The sequence below is a fragment of the Crocodylus porosus genome, unplaced genomic scaffold, assembly GCF_001723895.1.
Source record: "Crocodylus porosus isolate Cpor-Errol unplaced genomic scaffold, CroPor_comp1, whole genome shotgun sequence".
NCBI classification, from domain to species: Eukaryota; Metazoa; Chordata; order Crocodylia; family Crocodylidae; genus Crocodylus; species Crocodylus porosus.
In genome coordinates, this window is record NW_017728949.1 from 18,920,926 (window position 1) to 18,936,404 (window position 15,479).

General features: G+C 42.8%; 1 protein-coding gene and 1 non-coding gene across 2 annotated transcripts in view; one reads left to right on the top strand and one right to left on the bottom strand.

The window, feature by feature from the left end:
* The first annotated feature begins 274 nt into the window (after nt 1–274).
* On the top strand, nt 275–357 carry TRNAL-CAG. Its single transcript has one exon. It is a non-coding gene; the product is annotated as a tRNA-Leu (tRNA).
* A 1,549-nt stretch (nt 358–1,906) lies between these two features.
* MCM3AP (minichromosome maintenance complex component 3 associated protein) overlaps nt 1,907–15,479 on the bottom strand; it is a 48,479-nt gene continuing 34,906 nt past the window's right edge. The window contains exons 18-27 of the mRNA XM_019553521.1: nt 14,369–14,503; nt 12,450–12,612; nt 11,130–11,388; nt 10,646–10,743; nt 8,307–8,697; nt 7,626–7,883; nt 6,253–6,382; nt 4,822–5,028; nt 3,856–4,006; nt 1,907–3,376 (exon numbers count right to left, since the gene is read on the bottom strand). Of these exons, the coding sequence (XP_019409066.1) occupies nt 3,218–3,376; nt 3,856–4,006; nt 4,822–5,028; nt 6,253–6,382; nt 7,626–7,883; nt 8,307–8,697; nt 10,646–10,743; nt 11,130–11,388; nt 12,450–12,612; nt 14,369–14,503 (1,951 nt within the window). The 3' untranslated portion in view covers nt 1,907–3,217. The remainder of the gene's footprint in view (nt 3,377–3,855; nt 4,007–4,821; nt 5,029–6,252; nt 6,383–7,625; nt 7,884–8,306; nt 8,698–10,645; nt 10,744–11,129; nt 11,389–12,449; nt 12,613–14,368; nt 14,504–15,479) is intronic.

A 15,479-nucleotide genomic window follows, 5' to 3' on the forward strand; every position in this document is an offset into this window, starting at 1 on the left:
GCAGGCCCTTCTCCGGGCGTGTAAGTCCACCCGTGCGGAGACTTAAAGCATTCAGAATAAAGCGGAATGCTAAGGCTAAATCGAAGGAGGGACTGAACGGTTGGAGCGTGGGTGGCCTGCAACCGACGAGAGGGGCAAGGAGCTGTTTAAGGCGGTGTCTCTTAAGGCGTGGTTAGAGGAGCCGCGAGGGGAGCTGCCGTTGCCGGGGGTCGCGGGGAGAGGAGGGCTCCTCGGAGGACGGACATTAGGCAGGTCGGCGAGAGAAGCAGCGGGAGTCAGGATGGCCGAGCGGTCTAAGGCGCTGCGTTCAGGTCGCAGTCTCCCCTGGAGGCGTGGGTTCGAATCCCACTCCTGACAGCGCCCTGCCATTTTCGCCCCCGCAGCAGAACCGCGGCCCCACGCGGGAGGGTCTGCTCATCGCACCCGGCTTCCTGCAATCTTGTGCTGTGAAAAGTTGGTCTTTTCCCGCAGCTCCCGGAGATGGGAGAAACCTGGAGGAAGGCCCCCTTGGCAGTGTTACCGGCCGCAGTTCGCATCCCATCGCCGAATTCAGGCTGACCAGAGCACACCTCGGCCATAAGGGCTGCGATCAGGGGTCGCCGTGCGCCGCTGTGCTCAATGGCTGCAACTGCAGGGTCCGTGCGGTCCGGTAGCACCGGCGCACTGAAGCGGCCGAGCGGTCCGAGGCACCGGTGTAAAGCTCCAGGCCCGGTGGTATGGCTTCGAGTCCCTTCCCCGCCCGCGGCGGCGACTGTCTCTGCCGGGCTCTTTTCTATTGGCTGACCGGCCTGCCAGCTCCACCCACGGGGGCCCCGGGAGGGCAGGTGTCGCGTTCCTTGGGGGGGCAAAGAGCTGTCCCGGCTCCTGACTGGCGGAGGGCATTGTTGCAGGTGAATCCTTCAGCCAATCACGACTCGCCCTCTCCCTCCCCGCGTCGGTGTGAAGCTTCGAGCTCGGCCGTCCAGCCCCCAGCTTCACGCCTCCCCTGGGGGTGGGCTCGGGTCCCGCTCACGGGGTCCGCCCTCCTGCTCCCCTTCCTCGCTGGTGCCATTGTCCCCCGTTCCCGGCTCCTGCAGGTCGGAGCTTGGGCGGGGGACGCCGAGGAGAGGGGGTGTGCCGGGCTGTTCCAACTCTACCTACTATGAAACTATGGAATGGCCGCCACTGGCCCTGGAGGCAGAGCCACCTGGGAATGGAGTCACAGAGCTGCAGCCATCAGCCCCTTTGCTCTAACCTCTAGGGATGACAGGCATTTCCCACCTCCTTCCAGGCTCAGCCAGGACCCCGCACCTAGAGCGGCTCCCTACCTGGAACTAACTGTAAGGCAAGAGCAAACTCAAGTTACTAGGAAGGCATCTGGATCTTTGTGTATCAAATATATACAAGAAATACCACCCAGATCAGCCCCTGAGTACTGGATCCTCAGGAGAAGATTGTGTTATGTTGTGAGCTGTCCTAGCTCAGACGGCAGCCTCCACAGGGGGTGCAGAATAGAGAAGTCAATTGACCAGAGCTGAAACAAAGGAATAATTCCTGCCTCCCACCCCCCATACACACTGATATTGTGATTGTGTGCCCATTTTAATGTATTGATAAAAAACTGAGAATGCTAGTCAAGCCACATTTTATTAGATACAAAAAGTTTACATTAGCCTTTGTACACAACTAAAGCATGATCTCAAAATATTTCAAGGCTTTCATTATTCTATTTACAGACTTCCATTACACTTATTCTGTGCAACACTTGGAGCAAAACATTTTGGAAACAATGTAACATAAGGAATTGTTAATTTTATTTTTTGGTCATTTTAAAAAATAACCAAAAGTAATTTCTATTCTGATAGTTTTCTGAAGATTTACTAGAAGAAACAGCCTTCAAGCATAACCTCCCCTTCAGTTTTTTTTCTAGTTTCAAGTCCCACTTTTGTCAGCAGTCCTTTTATGTTTAACTTAAATAATTAGTATGCGTTTTTTCAGGACAAAAGCTTTAACGTTAAAAAAGTGTAAAATGTGGGGCTTGGGGAAAGAAAGTAAAAACCTTGGGAAACTAGTGAGAATTTTAAATAAAACGTTAAAAGGAGACAACAGATTTCTGATTGGTGAGGAAGGAAAAAAAAAAGCGTAGACTACCAAACTTGCCAGGAACAATGCTCAGGAGAACTAAGCAAGACCAGTCTGAGAATGTGATTTTTAATGGGGGGAGGGGGGTAGTTTCCGTTAGAAAAGTCCAGCCACAAAATCATTTGAACATGATTTCTGTGTAGCCAGTATTATATTCATTCCAAAATAATCAACTTTCAATGTAAGTAGCTTATTAAAAATTAAGTGCCCCCCCAGCAACAGCTGCTCTAAAAGAAAATCTCCAAAGCCACTGTTATTTTAAAATAAAACAGCACACATTTGCTTTCTAGCAGCACTTCTTTCCACACATTAGATCAGCTTATTTTCAGTGCCATACATTGTCAATATAACAGAATTTAGACCAAACAGTACAAAATCCCTTCAGCTACCTTAGGGGGTGTTATTCAGGGACAAAACAGTGAAAGAATATTATGGCTTCCTGAGAATGAAAATGCATCAAATATTTCTCAAACAGGGCATCAAGATTTGTGCCCAAGTATGTTGCGTCAAGCGTAGCATAACTGTAACTGAATAAAAACAACAATACATTCTACAACCCATCACCACCAGCAAAGCTGCTCAAGTGTCTACAAACTTCTAGTTATATCGTTCAGTTTGGAGTCAAATTGTTCTCTTCTTGCTAGGACCCTTTACTGAATTTATGAGCAACCCACCTCATGACACTGTTTTTTCACTGAAATCACACAGCCAAATGTCACTTCATTAAAACACTCTCATTCTACCAACTTGAAATATTTTCTTGTTCTCCTTTCAGCCACTACCTCAATTTCTGCCAGCTGTGACCCACAGCCTAGGAACTGGGTAACACATGGCAGTTTTCTGCAAATGAGTCCAAGAACTTCAGAATACCAGCTAAATACCAAATGTGAACTCAAGGACAAAGCTATGCTGCTTAGGCAAGGACTGAGAAATCACTCTTTTGTCTATGGGAGAAGGTGACATGCTAGAACTTTCCTGGTCAAATATTTGTTCTAGGATGTCTAGAATAGAGGAGAGCAGACCCCTGTGGTTTACATGTGTATAGCCCAGGCTCTTCTGTGAGATCTTTTGCTCCACATCATGGTTTCAGCCCTGGTCAAATATCTGTCATGTCTAACACAGCAGAGAAGTGAAGCTCACAGGCAATCTGCTCCTCCTTGTTAGCTCTAATCAATCTTTGCAAGTGTTTTAGTTTGTCTGATAGAGAAGTTCCGATCCCCTCCGCTGTCTTCTTATCCTCCACCTGATTCCCAGCCTGGTCAGAAGGAAAAAGAAAATACTGTTAAAGAATTACTATCCAAGGGACATGACTTTAGTCCCTTGGAGGGCCTGTTAAAGCCCTCTTCTTCCTTTGTGCTTCCCAGCTCAGATGGTAGGGCATAACCAATGTACTCAACTCCCAAATCCCCTTTGTGCTCCTGCCAAGAATTTGGATCTGAGAGTGTATAAATATACGCAATTAAGCTTGTAAAAATAGGGAAATAGGCAAATGCGAGCCCTAGCTCATCAGAGACGGAGTTTATTTCTTAGAAAGGAAATTACCAGGAAAGCAAAGATTCTCTCAGCAAAAAATTCCCAAATTCAGATATACTTGGACAATTGTAACATTAAACAATTATATTAATTCCCTAGCATGTTCAGCAGATAAGAGTATTATTCATTCTTGGCACAAGATACAGAGCTAAAGCATTCTACACTTCCAGCAATAAGACACTTCAGATGTTCATTTTTTACCTGTGGGATACAGGGTGTAGAAGTTTTAATGAATGGATGGATAATCTGAGGTGTAGCAACCAGTGTCTGGGGGAGATAGAAGGGAAGAGACAAGGAGTCTGTGAGTTGTCCAGTGTCTTCAGCTAACCACTGGTGCAGCTGTTCTTCAAACCTAGGGGAAAGAAAGGTCATATGGTGCAACTTAAATTCCAGCTTGGCCTTTGTAAGCAGAGAACATTTTTTCCCTACAGAGTACATGTTCCCTATGCTGATGGAATTGCAATATATGTAACAGAAAATGGAATGAAAGTAAGTCAGATAGACAGTGTCTTTGGACCCTGTAAATAAACTAAGACTCTGCCCCTGCACTGCACAGAAGGAAGACCCAGGGAGCACAGCATGGTTTAGGAAAAGCATAACCTCACTGCATCTCTTAAATCCCAATTGCACTGCTAAGTGTTCAGTTTGCTCTCAGCTAAATTAGGCTGTTCAAAGCAAATCTAACAAATGCACCTAATATTAGGTGACATCCAGAGAGAAGAATCTTAACATTACAGAGAATGATGGAAACCCTGGCTTCAATGTGCTACACAGGTGAAGCTCCATGATTTGGTTCTCAGTGCTATAACCCAGTAGCTTGTGGAAACACTTCCTCTCCTTTTCCTCTGTCTACAATTGCTATAGTGCTGAAGGCCCTAATATCTGCAGACAGCCACTAGCTACTCCTCAAATCTTATGATGATAATCCTGTAGTAACTTTCTGGATAGCTGTTGTTAGACTGGGGTAGGGGAAGACTACAACCATAAATCTAAAGAAAAAAGGAAATTCAATTGTCAACAATAGCCTTCACTTTTCCATAAATCTGCTGGGCCTCAGCTTCTCACTGCAGAAAGCAGAAACCTTCTGACTTCACAGACCTCTACCCACTGCAGAACCAGCACTAAGTCAGCAAGGAATGAGCCTTAGCTGCTGCTCTTGCCACTTACCTCTTGCTCTCAATTTTCTCCAGCTGCAGTTGAGAAGACAAATGCTCTGGGAGGAGCTCCTTGGCTGAGGATGTGCGTGTTAGATCTGCTGTGGTAGGAAGTCTCAGTTCCTGGCCTGACAGTGTGCTCAAGCTGATGTCATGTTCAGTTGTAGGCAGGGAGACAGGAGAGAGTTTTGAAAATGACCGAGGAGACTTCGTCCTTGACCTGAAAAAGACGAATACTTTAGAGGGAGGACGAATGGCAGAAATTAGTGTGTTCCTCCTGGAAGTTTGGAAATAAGGAGATATCCACATCTGTTGGGGGAAAATTCCCAGAGGGCGTAGGGTTCAATTCAAGGGCTGCACATCACCTAAATGCCACTGAAACTTTCAAATAAAAATACTATGGGATTGAAGAGGGGCAGGGAGCTTGTGCTGGCCCCAGCAGAGGGATGAAATTTACCTAGAAGATTCCCAGGGTGATAGATGGTTCATGCTACTCTACTATGTGTCAGCCAGGCCACTGAGAGCAACCTAGCAACTGGCTTCATCCTTCTGGGGAGAATAAGGTAGTGGCATGCTTTGCTAAAGAGATATTACCTGCTCCCCACCCAGGCTCTATACTGCACTCAAGCAATCTGCTCCTTGTGTACATTTACTTGCACGGGAGCATTTCCCTCTCCATCCCAAAAACACTGGACAGAGACTTCTTGTAAACACAGATGCTACAAGATGACTGACATCAATAAAAATAACTTATCTGACAAGAAGCATATTTTAAAACCAGACTGATAAACTGCAACAGAATATTGCTGGCTCATAGTCTACTGAAACAACCCACTTTTCTGAATTAGGTACCTATGGTACAGGAAAAGAAAATCCTGTAGTGAGCTTTGATTGAGAAGACATTAAAAATTTCCCCATATGACCAGCTTAACCAGTAATAAACATGCAACAGGCCTTATAATTGGATGTTATGGATGTCAGTTAAAGCACTGAACTGAGGCTATTGCTTTTACTTGATTTCTTCACCATTCCCCTCAGTTAACATTATTTTCCTCCATATTCTATGCACCAGAAGGAAGTCTGACATCCAAATGTACCTTTACCACAATGGTGTTCTTTCACAAAACTCACGTCATGTTTAATAACAGATTTAAAATGCTCCAATCCATTTTTTTACAAAACGTAAGAAAAACCTGCAACTTTGAAGAAAATTATCAAATTTTCTTCCCATTTCCAGTATAGAGCTGTAACAGGTCATTCCCAGGAAGGCACTGGTCATGGAAATATGAAGAGCAGAGATGGCATCAAACCTGTCTGGTTTATGAGCTTCATGAAAGTACTGTGCAATTTTTCAGTTTGCTCAGTACTACTCAAAGCTGTCTGGGCAATTTATTATATATTCATATTGAGCACAAAAAAAAGTGAAAACAGTCACCACCCTTACCTTCCACAGCCCTCCTGGATCTCCTTCAGCGTTTGCAGTGTAGCTTGTTCCCATGAAAAAGGGACAGTGAAGTTTTTTAAATGTTCCTTGAAGAAGTACACATGGATCTGGCCATCTTTGCTCACTGCTTCTACAAAGATCAAATCAGGTTCAATATAGCAATCAGTATCAAGACAAACTGAACATTAAAAATATACAAAAGGAAATTGTGTCTTCAATTTAAGATTGCAAATGGCTAAATGGACTGAAATTGCAAAGGTGTATGTACCTTTGGGGACTGATCTGATATCCCACAAATACTACATTGGATTGCTGGAAATTGTTGTCAAGTGTTGCTTTATCCTCCTCCTTTTAGCCTCCCAATACCCGCAACTTCTCAATAAACAAAGAGCCAATACTTGTTTCATCAACTGATCCTTTTACATCAAAATCAAATATAAGGCACCTCTCAGACAAGAAGATTCTAAATTGAAACCTATTCTGATTTTTCTTTAAAAAAAGGTCAGGTTGGAGGAGCTGGACCTCAAATCTTCTCTTAGGAGGTGTTATTAATTAGTTTTACAGCTTGTCAAAACCAAGTCACTCGCTAGAGTTCAGACCTTTGTTTTTCATCTGTTTGAGATGAATAAGTACGCCTTTACTGAGGTGCACACTTCAAAATAAATCAACAACCTTCTCAAGCCTGCTGTATTTACAATGGTCTGTACATCTTTCAGAGCTATTTTCATCACAAATCATAACAACTGTGATAAGGGTAATTTAACAATTACCCTTATTTTATCCTATATATCCATTTTTTTGGATAATCTCTCTTTTCTGCTCTATCCCCAGTAATTCTGAAGATATGCCTATATCGCTAGATGTCAATCATTAATTCTCAGAGCACAACCTCAATTGTGCTCCCATCTGGGAGACAGAGTTCAGGGACTTATGTTACGATAGTTGTTGGTAAAAGTTCTAAGGCAGAGCTTTGGAGCAACCTGTTGGACAAAACAGATCCTGGCAGTTTCAGCCATGGGGCCAAATTCTGCCTTCAGATACCTGCCTAAAACCTCAACCAATATGCATGAAGTGTGCACATATAAATACACAGAATAATGAATATACAGTTCTAGGGTTTGGAGGTCCCAGAATGAACAATATGGACAATGAACATATCCTCTGATTGACAAAAGGAAATGGTACAGAAAATGCAAACAATCATCCCACTGAAGAGAGCAGCAGGAAGATGATGTACAGCACAGCCAATCTGCTGTATTAATGATACTGGACCAAATACACATGCACAAATAAACATGTCACAATTCTTTAAGCAAAACAAGAGAGCAGCATGTAACAAGGCAAAGACCAGTTGACTGCAAAACATTTAGTACCTGGTGCAACTGGCACCTTAGGAGGTTTCCAGTCTCTCAGTTTATGATCAATGCAGAGTGCCAGGATATCATCCCAAGGGATGTCATCAACTGAAGGGCCATCCTCTTCTGAGCTAGCAAACAGCCTGCCACTCCACTTGCAGTAAGTTCTGCTCAGAAGATTTTCCACTTGGGATTGGATTATTGGTTGGGTCTGGAGACAACTGGCAATCTGGGACACATACTGAAAAATCATGGAGCAAACAGGTCGCCAGGGAGCTAAACAAAAACATTACATGCAACTGGTTAGATTCATCTCCCCTGAATAACAGCTCCCAGTGTGCAAAATGGCAAGGAGAAACAACAGTCAAGGGTCACACATGGTGTGGGGAAAGCCTCCTCAACCTTATCTCTGTCATTACACCTCTGTTTTAATTTACTACAAACTCTTCCCTTCCAGCAACAGCCTAGTATAAATAAGGATCTCTGATTGTCTTAATATGCAGGAGTTTTATGACAAAGAACAACATTCACTGAGGCTACAGACTGAGGCCTCCAGATCTATGGTTAGGACTTCAGTATATAAAGGTCAAAACATGTTTAAAGCTAAAGGGAGAGACTTATTGCTAAAGGAAAAGGGCTTTTATATTGACACTGAAGCAACTCTAAAGCCAGTCATGTTGCCTCACATGAACTACGTACCACCAAGAGGAGGAAGGTCCATGTATGGGATCTGGAAGGAAAGCACTGCCTTCTTCAGCCAGGCCAGGTGATCTGCTGTGTTCCATTGCAGATGAGGAAGCAGCTTGTTGCCCCCAGGTTCCACAAATTCAGTGACAGGCCAGGACAGGTCACAGACCTGTTCTGAGGAAGCCACACCAGCCAGAAACTGCAGCACACTATTGTACAGATCAATGATGGCACCAGGCTCCTGAGAGGACAGACCAGCCAAACGTCTCTCTCTCCGATCATGGTAGAAGCGCTTGCTGAATTCATGGCTAACACCATCCTCAATGTACTGCAGAAGGGTTTGGCTGCAGAGTTCTAGGGAACTGGGACACCGGGCAATTAGCCACTGCACAGCCTCAGAGAGCTACAACAAACATTTACGGAACAGAGTCAGCATCAGAAACCTTCCTCCAAAATAAGCAATGACACTAAGGTCTTAATCCTGCAGCCTACATGATTTCGTATACAGGGCCCTGCTATATAACATGAGCAAATCTCACAGCACGAAGCCCGACATTCCTAAATCCTGGGACCAATGCTAATTATTCTACTTCTAGACAATACCCCTGAATACAATCCCATTAAAGCACTTCTTACCTTGTTTCAGAGATGAAAAGTACTCATTGACATGAAATCCAATGATTTCTAACAAACTGTTTTCCAGGATGGGTTTTTGCATTATGCTCTCCAGGCAGACCAGTTGAACTCCTTAGACCCTGACACTTACAATTATTTAACTCTTAAGTTAGAAGTGATTTAATTGGTCTATAAATATCTACAGAGTGGGCATATCCACACGTGTAATTAATACAAAGCAATAAACTCCAGAATATATTGTGCTAGAGTTTATTGCTCTGGGGTGCCGTGTTTACACATGCGCCTGGGACCACAACACAGTGAGCCAGGTTGGAATGACCCCAGCTGGCAGGGGCCCAGGGGGTCAGCCTGCCAGCTTGGGGCTGCTGACCTGGCTCAACGTGTTGCGGAGGGCCTGGCTAGGGCACAAGGGTGCTCCATTGTGGGGCTAGCTGGTAGGCAGCCCCTGCACCAAAGCACCCTCATACCCCAGTCAGCCTTGTGAGCATCTACACATGCACTGCAGCGAAGTACTTTACCATATACAAGTTTTATCCTGTGGCAGAAGAATCAGCCATTAAGCAAGATAAGGGGCTTGTAGTTTCTATATAGAGACTGGATATCTTTCTACAAGATATAATCTAGCTCAAATGCAGATACCTAGGTTTGATACAGAAATCACTGTACTGCATGCTCTAAATGTCCTAAGCAGGATAGCACGCTAGAGTTGTGGTCTGTGATATTTTATGAGTGATAGGCTGAAACCACCCTGCTTGGCTCTGATGTGGGCAAAGCCACTAAAATGCTGCTGAAGCCCTGCGGCTCTGCAGGCTGGATAAAATGTCTTTGTGGCTGGACCTAGCATGCAAGCTGTGGGTTGTCAACCATGGGACTAAAGGATCAAAACAATTCTTTTTAGCCTCAGAATCTATGACTGCATGTAATGTGCAGGTTGGAAAAATGGGCAATGAAATAACTGCATGTTGTTCCCTTCAGGCTCTTATTTCATGTGTTGACACAACACATGAAATAAGCTAGTGAGAAGGGAAAATTTGGCACATGGAAGCCTCCAGGTAAGGACCTACATATAAAAATCACATTAGGGAGGGGAGAAGCTGCTTCAGTTCTATCCTAGTCTGAATGCCCTGGGGTAGACAGTATACACAGGAATCAGCTGTGCACTGACGGCCAAAAAACCCCTCCATTCTCTGTCCAGCTTATCAGCGGGTTCAATGCTGCTGCATGGCCCAGCAAGGGCTGTGCTGTGCTCTGGGGAGGGAATAGAGCCCAAGCATCATCTGATAGTAAGGAGGGAGGGGAAAGAAGAGAAGAGACAGACTGGGTGGAGCTAGGGGAAAAGGGAAGAGACTGAGAGGTGCAGGTGGCAGGGTTAGAGGGAAGACTGCAGGGGGAAGAAGTGATGGTGGGCAGAGGGCAAGGGAAGTGTCTGGCCCCCCGCAACTACCTAACTCCCCCAGCCATGGCTTTCCATACTGTAGCAGGGAAGAGTTGGGGGGAGGGGGGAAAATGGGACAAATTCAAGACAATCCTCCAATACTTAGATTCGATACCTGGAAAATTATAACAAATTATAGTTTTCCATATACAGAATCTAATTTGGGGGGGTTGCCTTAAATTCAGGGTAGTCTTAGATTTGAGTAAATATGGTAAAAGAGAAAAAGATGTTGGTGTTAAGGTATCTGAATAGCTCTTAAATTTAAAGTTATTGCTCTTACCTTTCTGGTGCCTTGCATGTCAGTGACAGAATCTGGGATCTCAACAATAATGTAATCTGATATAAGCTGAGCTGAAATCAAATCCTGCAGCATTAAACCTTTAAAAGAGAAGCAACAGCTGAAACACCAATATTTTTCTTATTGCCATACATATTCAAATGAGAAAACAAGTGAAATTTCACCTACTCAGTCCATTCCTATTGTCAGCATAGATTTAGACCTTGTCGCACTGCTTTATTTTCTCTCAGTCAAGCAATAAAACACAACATACAAAAGTAAAACCAAAAACCCTTGAAAAATGTACATTTTTCTTTTCAATTTAAACTGCCTCTTTCCTAAGCCCTTCTGGATTTCTGCCAAAAGTCTGAGAATCCTTCCCTTAACTAAATGCTGCATTTGAAGAACTACATTTGCTGTTTATTCACTGCCTTTAGGTATATTTCTGAATATCTGTAGTTATTTCAAAGCAAATAAAATCACACACCCTCTTCTACTTCCTTCTCTGTGGCCTCTTCTCCCTGACTGGGAACCAGGACCACCAGAGGTATTATGGGGTGGAAAGGTTTAGCCTGAAGGAGTTGTTTTAATTGAAGCAAAGCTGAAAGCCAATAAACATCTTCCTCTGCAACATCTTCACTCTTTACTTTAGGGGGAAGCAGGAGGACTAGACCACTGGTCCCAAGCAGATCTTTCTGCGTCTCAGCCATATCAAGCTCAGAGTCACTAAGGGTGCCATGGGCCACCTAGATAAAAATAAAAATTGACACTGTTAATGCAATTACAGGAATGAGGAGGATCTTAAACGTGTTGAAAACTGTAGACAAAGTCAGCCATAGCATTTCAGCTAGGAGCTCCTTATAGAGTGTTTTAAGCTAACTAGCTGGAAAAAAAAAATCTTACTTACAAAGAAGGAAATACTAAGAAATGTAGGTGACAAATTAACTGTGGGTATATCTCGTATACATGCATATGCACTCACACTCCCATATAATTATATTTAAGTTGCTAGAAAGTTCGAAAAAGCTGAATTCAAACCACTTACAAAATCTTAATTCTACTACCTTGCCAATATTTAATATGAGAGTCTTTTGCTACACAATCACGTACTAGTTTTTCAATTTTTTGACAAAATAAAATAGGGAAAATAAGAAGTAATAAAAACATCAATACATTTTGTTTAAAAAAAAGTCATTACATTAAAATTGCAACTTAGAGAAAAGAGATTTGAAAATTTTTTTTAGCGAAAAAACTTCTGTTCAAGGAAAAGGGAAACTACAGCCTTGCCAAAATGCTAAAATAACTTCTGGCTGCAGCTTAAACAAATGAACTGCCACTGCTCCCTCAATAACTGCAGGCACACATGCAAAGTTGCTCTCTCCCTCTGTCAGTCTCTGTCCCCCTCCAGAAGTGAAATAACATGAGAACACAAGTTAAGACTAGACATGAATTTTGCAGGCCCCTTGGACTGATAATTTACAATAGTGTGTTGTCCAAGGTATTTGTGTAACTATATTTTTTAAATATTCATTATTTAAATATCCTAAAAAAAATCTGGATAGAGTTAAAAAAAAGAATGGTGAAGGTCCCTGACTATTGTGACTTGCAAATAATACCTAGTTCTTAGGTAGCACTCTTTAAGACTGGATTGGTATTCTTTTTATAAAGAGACTACTACCATGATTCTCATTTGACATAGGAGAAAATGACAACTAGCTTGCCGATAACACCACATACAGTTAACCCAGTGTCACAGAGGTGATGAAACAAAAGACTGACCAATTATTAATGAATTATTCTAATATACCTTTATGCACACATTGACATGCACAGCCTGATTTTCTTGCATACTAATAGAATTATATAATGCGAGCGTCTGAACTCTGTCGTTTACATTGGAGGTTACATCTCTCTGAGCCTTCCATCTTGTATCTCCTGTAAATTTGGCTTTCAACCAATCTGCTAGTATCCTGTGAACATAAAATAAACAATCTTTTCTTATTTGATATCATACTGACAACCCCCTATTATCAATCTATTCAGTATCATCAGTATATCCCATCATGAGCTCCCTAGTTTAAATGACATGGCCAAATTTATCAACTGGACTGAAATGACATTTCTGAGACAAACAACTGCTTCTATTTGTTTTCAGTTTCAAGAAAAAATAACTTAGCCTCTTCGAAAAACAAGGTTAAGAGAAAGATAGATAGTTTTCCTTTTAAAATCCTCCTAAAACATTCCTACTATTTCTTTAGAAGGCTTGTAGCAGTAACTGGAAAATCAGCTGCTTAGATTACCTAGGTCTTTATGAAAACCCACCAAGATGTCTGCACTATGAAACACCTAAAACAAATTTTCAAGTCTATGTGATCAATAAAGTTTTTTGGATGCTTGCTATTAAAACCCTGAAATATTCTTTCTGCATTGGACATGTTCCAGCCCCACAAAGTTTATACATATGAACTTCTTTTAAGAGGCTAATAGACTTTCCTTGTTTTCTTAAATGAAAGCCACAGGGCTGGAGTTCACAAATCTCAGCAAAGTCCTGGGCTCTATTTTTGACCTATGGGGAGGTGTGCTGGGCTGGGAAACAGATCTTCTCCACTGCCGTATTATCTAGTAAAGCCTCACTCTTGCATAGGAAGCAGGCAAATATAATTTCTCCCACTTTACAGAATACTCAAGAGGTTACCCATCTGAAAGAGCTAGGAATAGAACTCTCTAATACAACAGATCCCAATCTCATTCACTTAGCCACAAATGCCAGAACTAAAATGCAGAATTTACATGCACAACTGCATTTTCTGTAAAAGTTAGGCATCATTCTCTCGAAGAGCTAGGAAATGAATCCTGATTTGCAACATCTACCTGCAGTATGATAACAAGGTATATAAGCTACTGACAAAGCAGTTGATCCTTCAAAGTCTGCTACTGCTACTAGTTATTTCTTTTACTCACACCTCAAAGGATTGTGCTGTGAATCAAAGAAAGTGTTCTGGACAGCTGATGATGATGAGGGGTGGAAAGGTCAGCTTAACATGTGGATGTTCCGCCATAATGGAATTTCTATTTTTGCCATTCTATTCTTCTTTTAAAAAGCTAAGTAGGAACACACCACACCCCTTGCAAAGGGCACCTTTTAAAAAAAAAAAAATCTGTGATGACGTAACTAGCAGATGAGGTTAGCCAGGGAAATGATAGATATATAGTCCACTTAATGTCCTGAAATAAAAAATGAATCTCTTTCTAAAAAATACTCTTGATTCATCCACTACTGAATTGGGTTGAATTGGCTATTGGGTTTAACGCAGGAGTCATTACATGACATTCTGAGCTATAGTATGAAGTTTTCTAGATTAAGTGTTTGACTTTGCACCCTTTTCAATGCATTTGTATACAATAAACGTAGTGTATGAATATATTTATCTATAACAAGCTATGAGAAGGAAAAGGTAACTTGGCTCCATCTCTACCAATGGGTGATGCAAGTCACCTCTCTGCCACAGAAGCTATATTTAAAAAGGTCTGAATAGATTCAATTCAAGACTTAGCTAAGAAATCAGGGAAAATATCACAGGTCACTCCTCTGCCCTGTCATTCATTGCTTTTTGTTCTATCTGTTGTTTAGGGAGGCATATTTCAATGACAGTGTTACCTTCAGGCTGTTCCTCTACTATGTTGTCATGCCATGAAAGAAAACACTAGTCAAATTCAGCTCCTCACCTGCTGGGATCCTTTGCTGGATATTCTTCATAGCTTGGCAACACCAAAAGCACCTTCCAAAATACCTGCTCTTGCTGAACTTGGATATGTTCAGTGATTAGTGAGGGCAGATCTAGAGGAGTCCAGGCAGCATCACTTAAAGAAAAACCATGGTGGTGAAGAAGAAGAGAAAAAGCCAATGTAATAACTAAATACCCTACAAAAATTCCTTCTTTCTACCCTAAATTAAGCATCAAGAGAGAGAGGCAGGTAGCACAACAGAGCCTGACTTTTGTGAAAGGTCACTTTTGTGGTCCTGTTGTTCACAGTGTAAACAACATACATAAGTTGTGAGCACAGGACAAAGGGTTATTAATTAGTAAATGCCATCCTATCTTAGTGAAGAACTAATTTAATTATTTTTCTCATGTTTTGCCTGAAGATGTTAAAATGCAACAAACGATACAGTCATGACCAGCAGATGTAAAGTTAGACCTGACGGACGAGAGCTTCTGTTCATATAAACGCTATAAAGTTGTTAATATGCAAGTATCTGATGGTCATAAGAATCCTGCTCAGGCAAGTGAGCAGGAAAGCCCACTGCGCCCCTGAAGCCCCCCAGACACCCCCCAGCAGCTGCGGAACCCCCCACCGACTGAGGCCACATGCTCCAGGACCATGGTTGTCATGGGTGACTTCAATTACCCGGACATCTCGTGGGAGAATCACTCAGCAAAATCTGAGCGGTCGCAAAGCTTCCTCTCATGCGCGGATGACTTCTACCCAACTCAGGAAGTCTACGGGCCAACAAGAGGCAAAGCGCTGCTCAACCTGGTACTGGCTACTGGGGATGAGCTAATCGGCGACCTAGTGATCAACAGGATGCTGAGTGATAGCAACCATGAGCTGATCACCTTAACCATCCGCCGTAAAGCTGGCAAGTCAGTCAGCAACACGGAAGTCCTTGACTTCAGAAAAGCCGACTCTGACAAGCTCAGGAGGCTGGTCAGTCAGGCCCTAAGGGACCATGGCCCCAGGGAGAGGGAAGTTCAAGAAGAGTGGTTGCTCCTCAAGGGAGCGATCCTCAATGCACAAGCTAAGTCTATTCCATCTCGGAGGAAAGGCAGCAAGA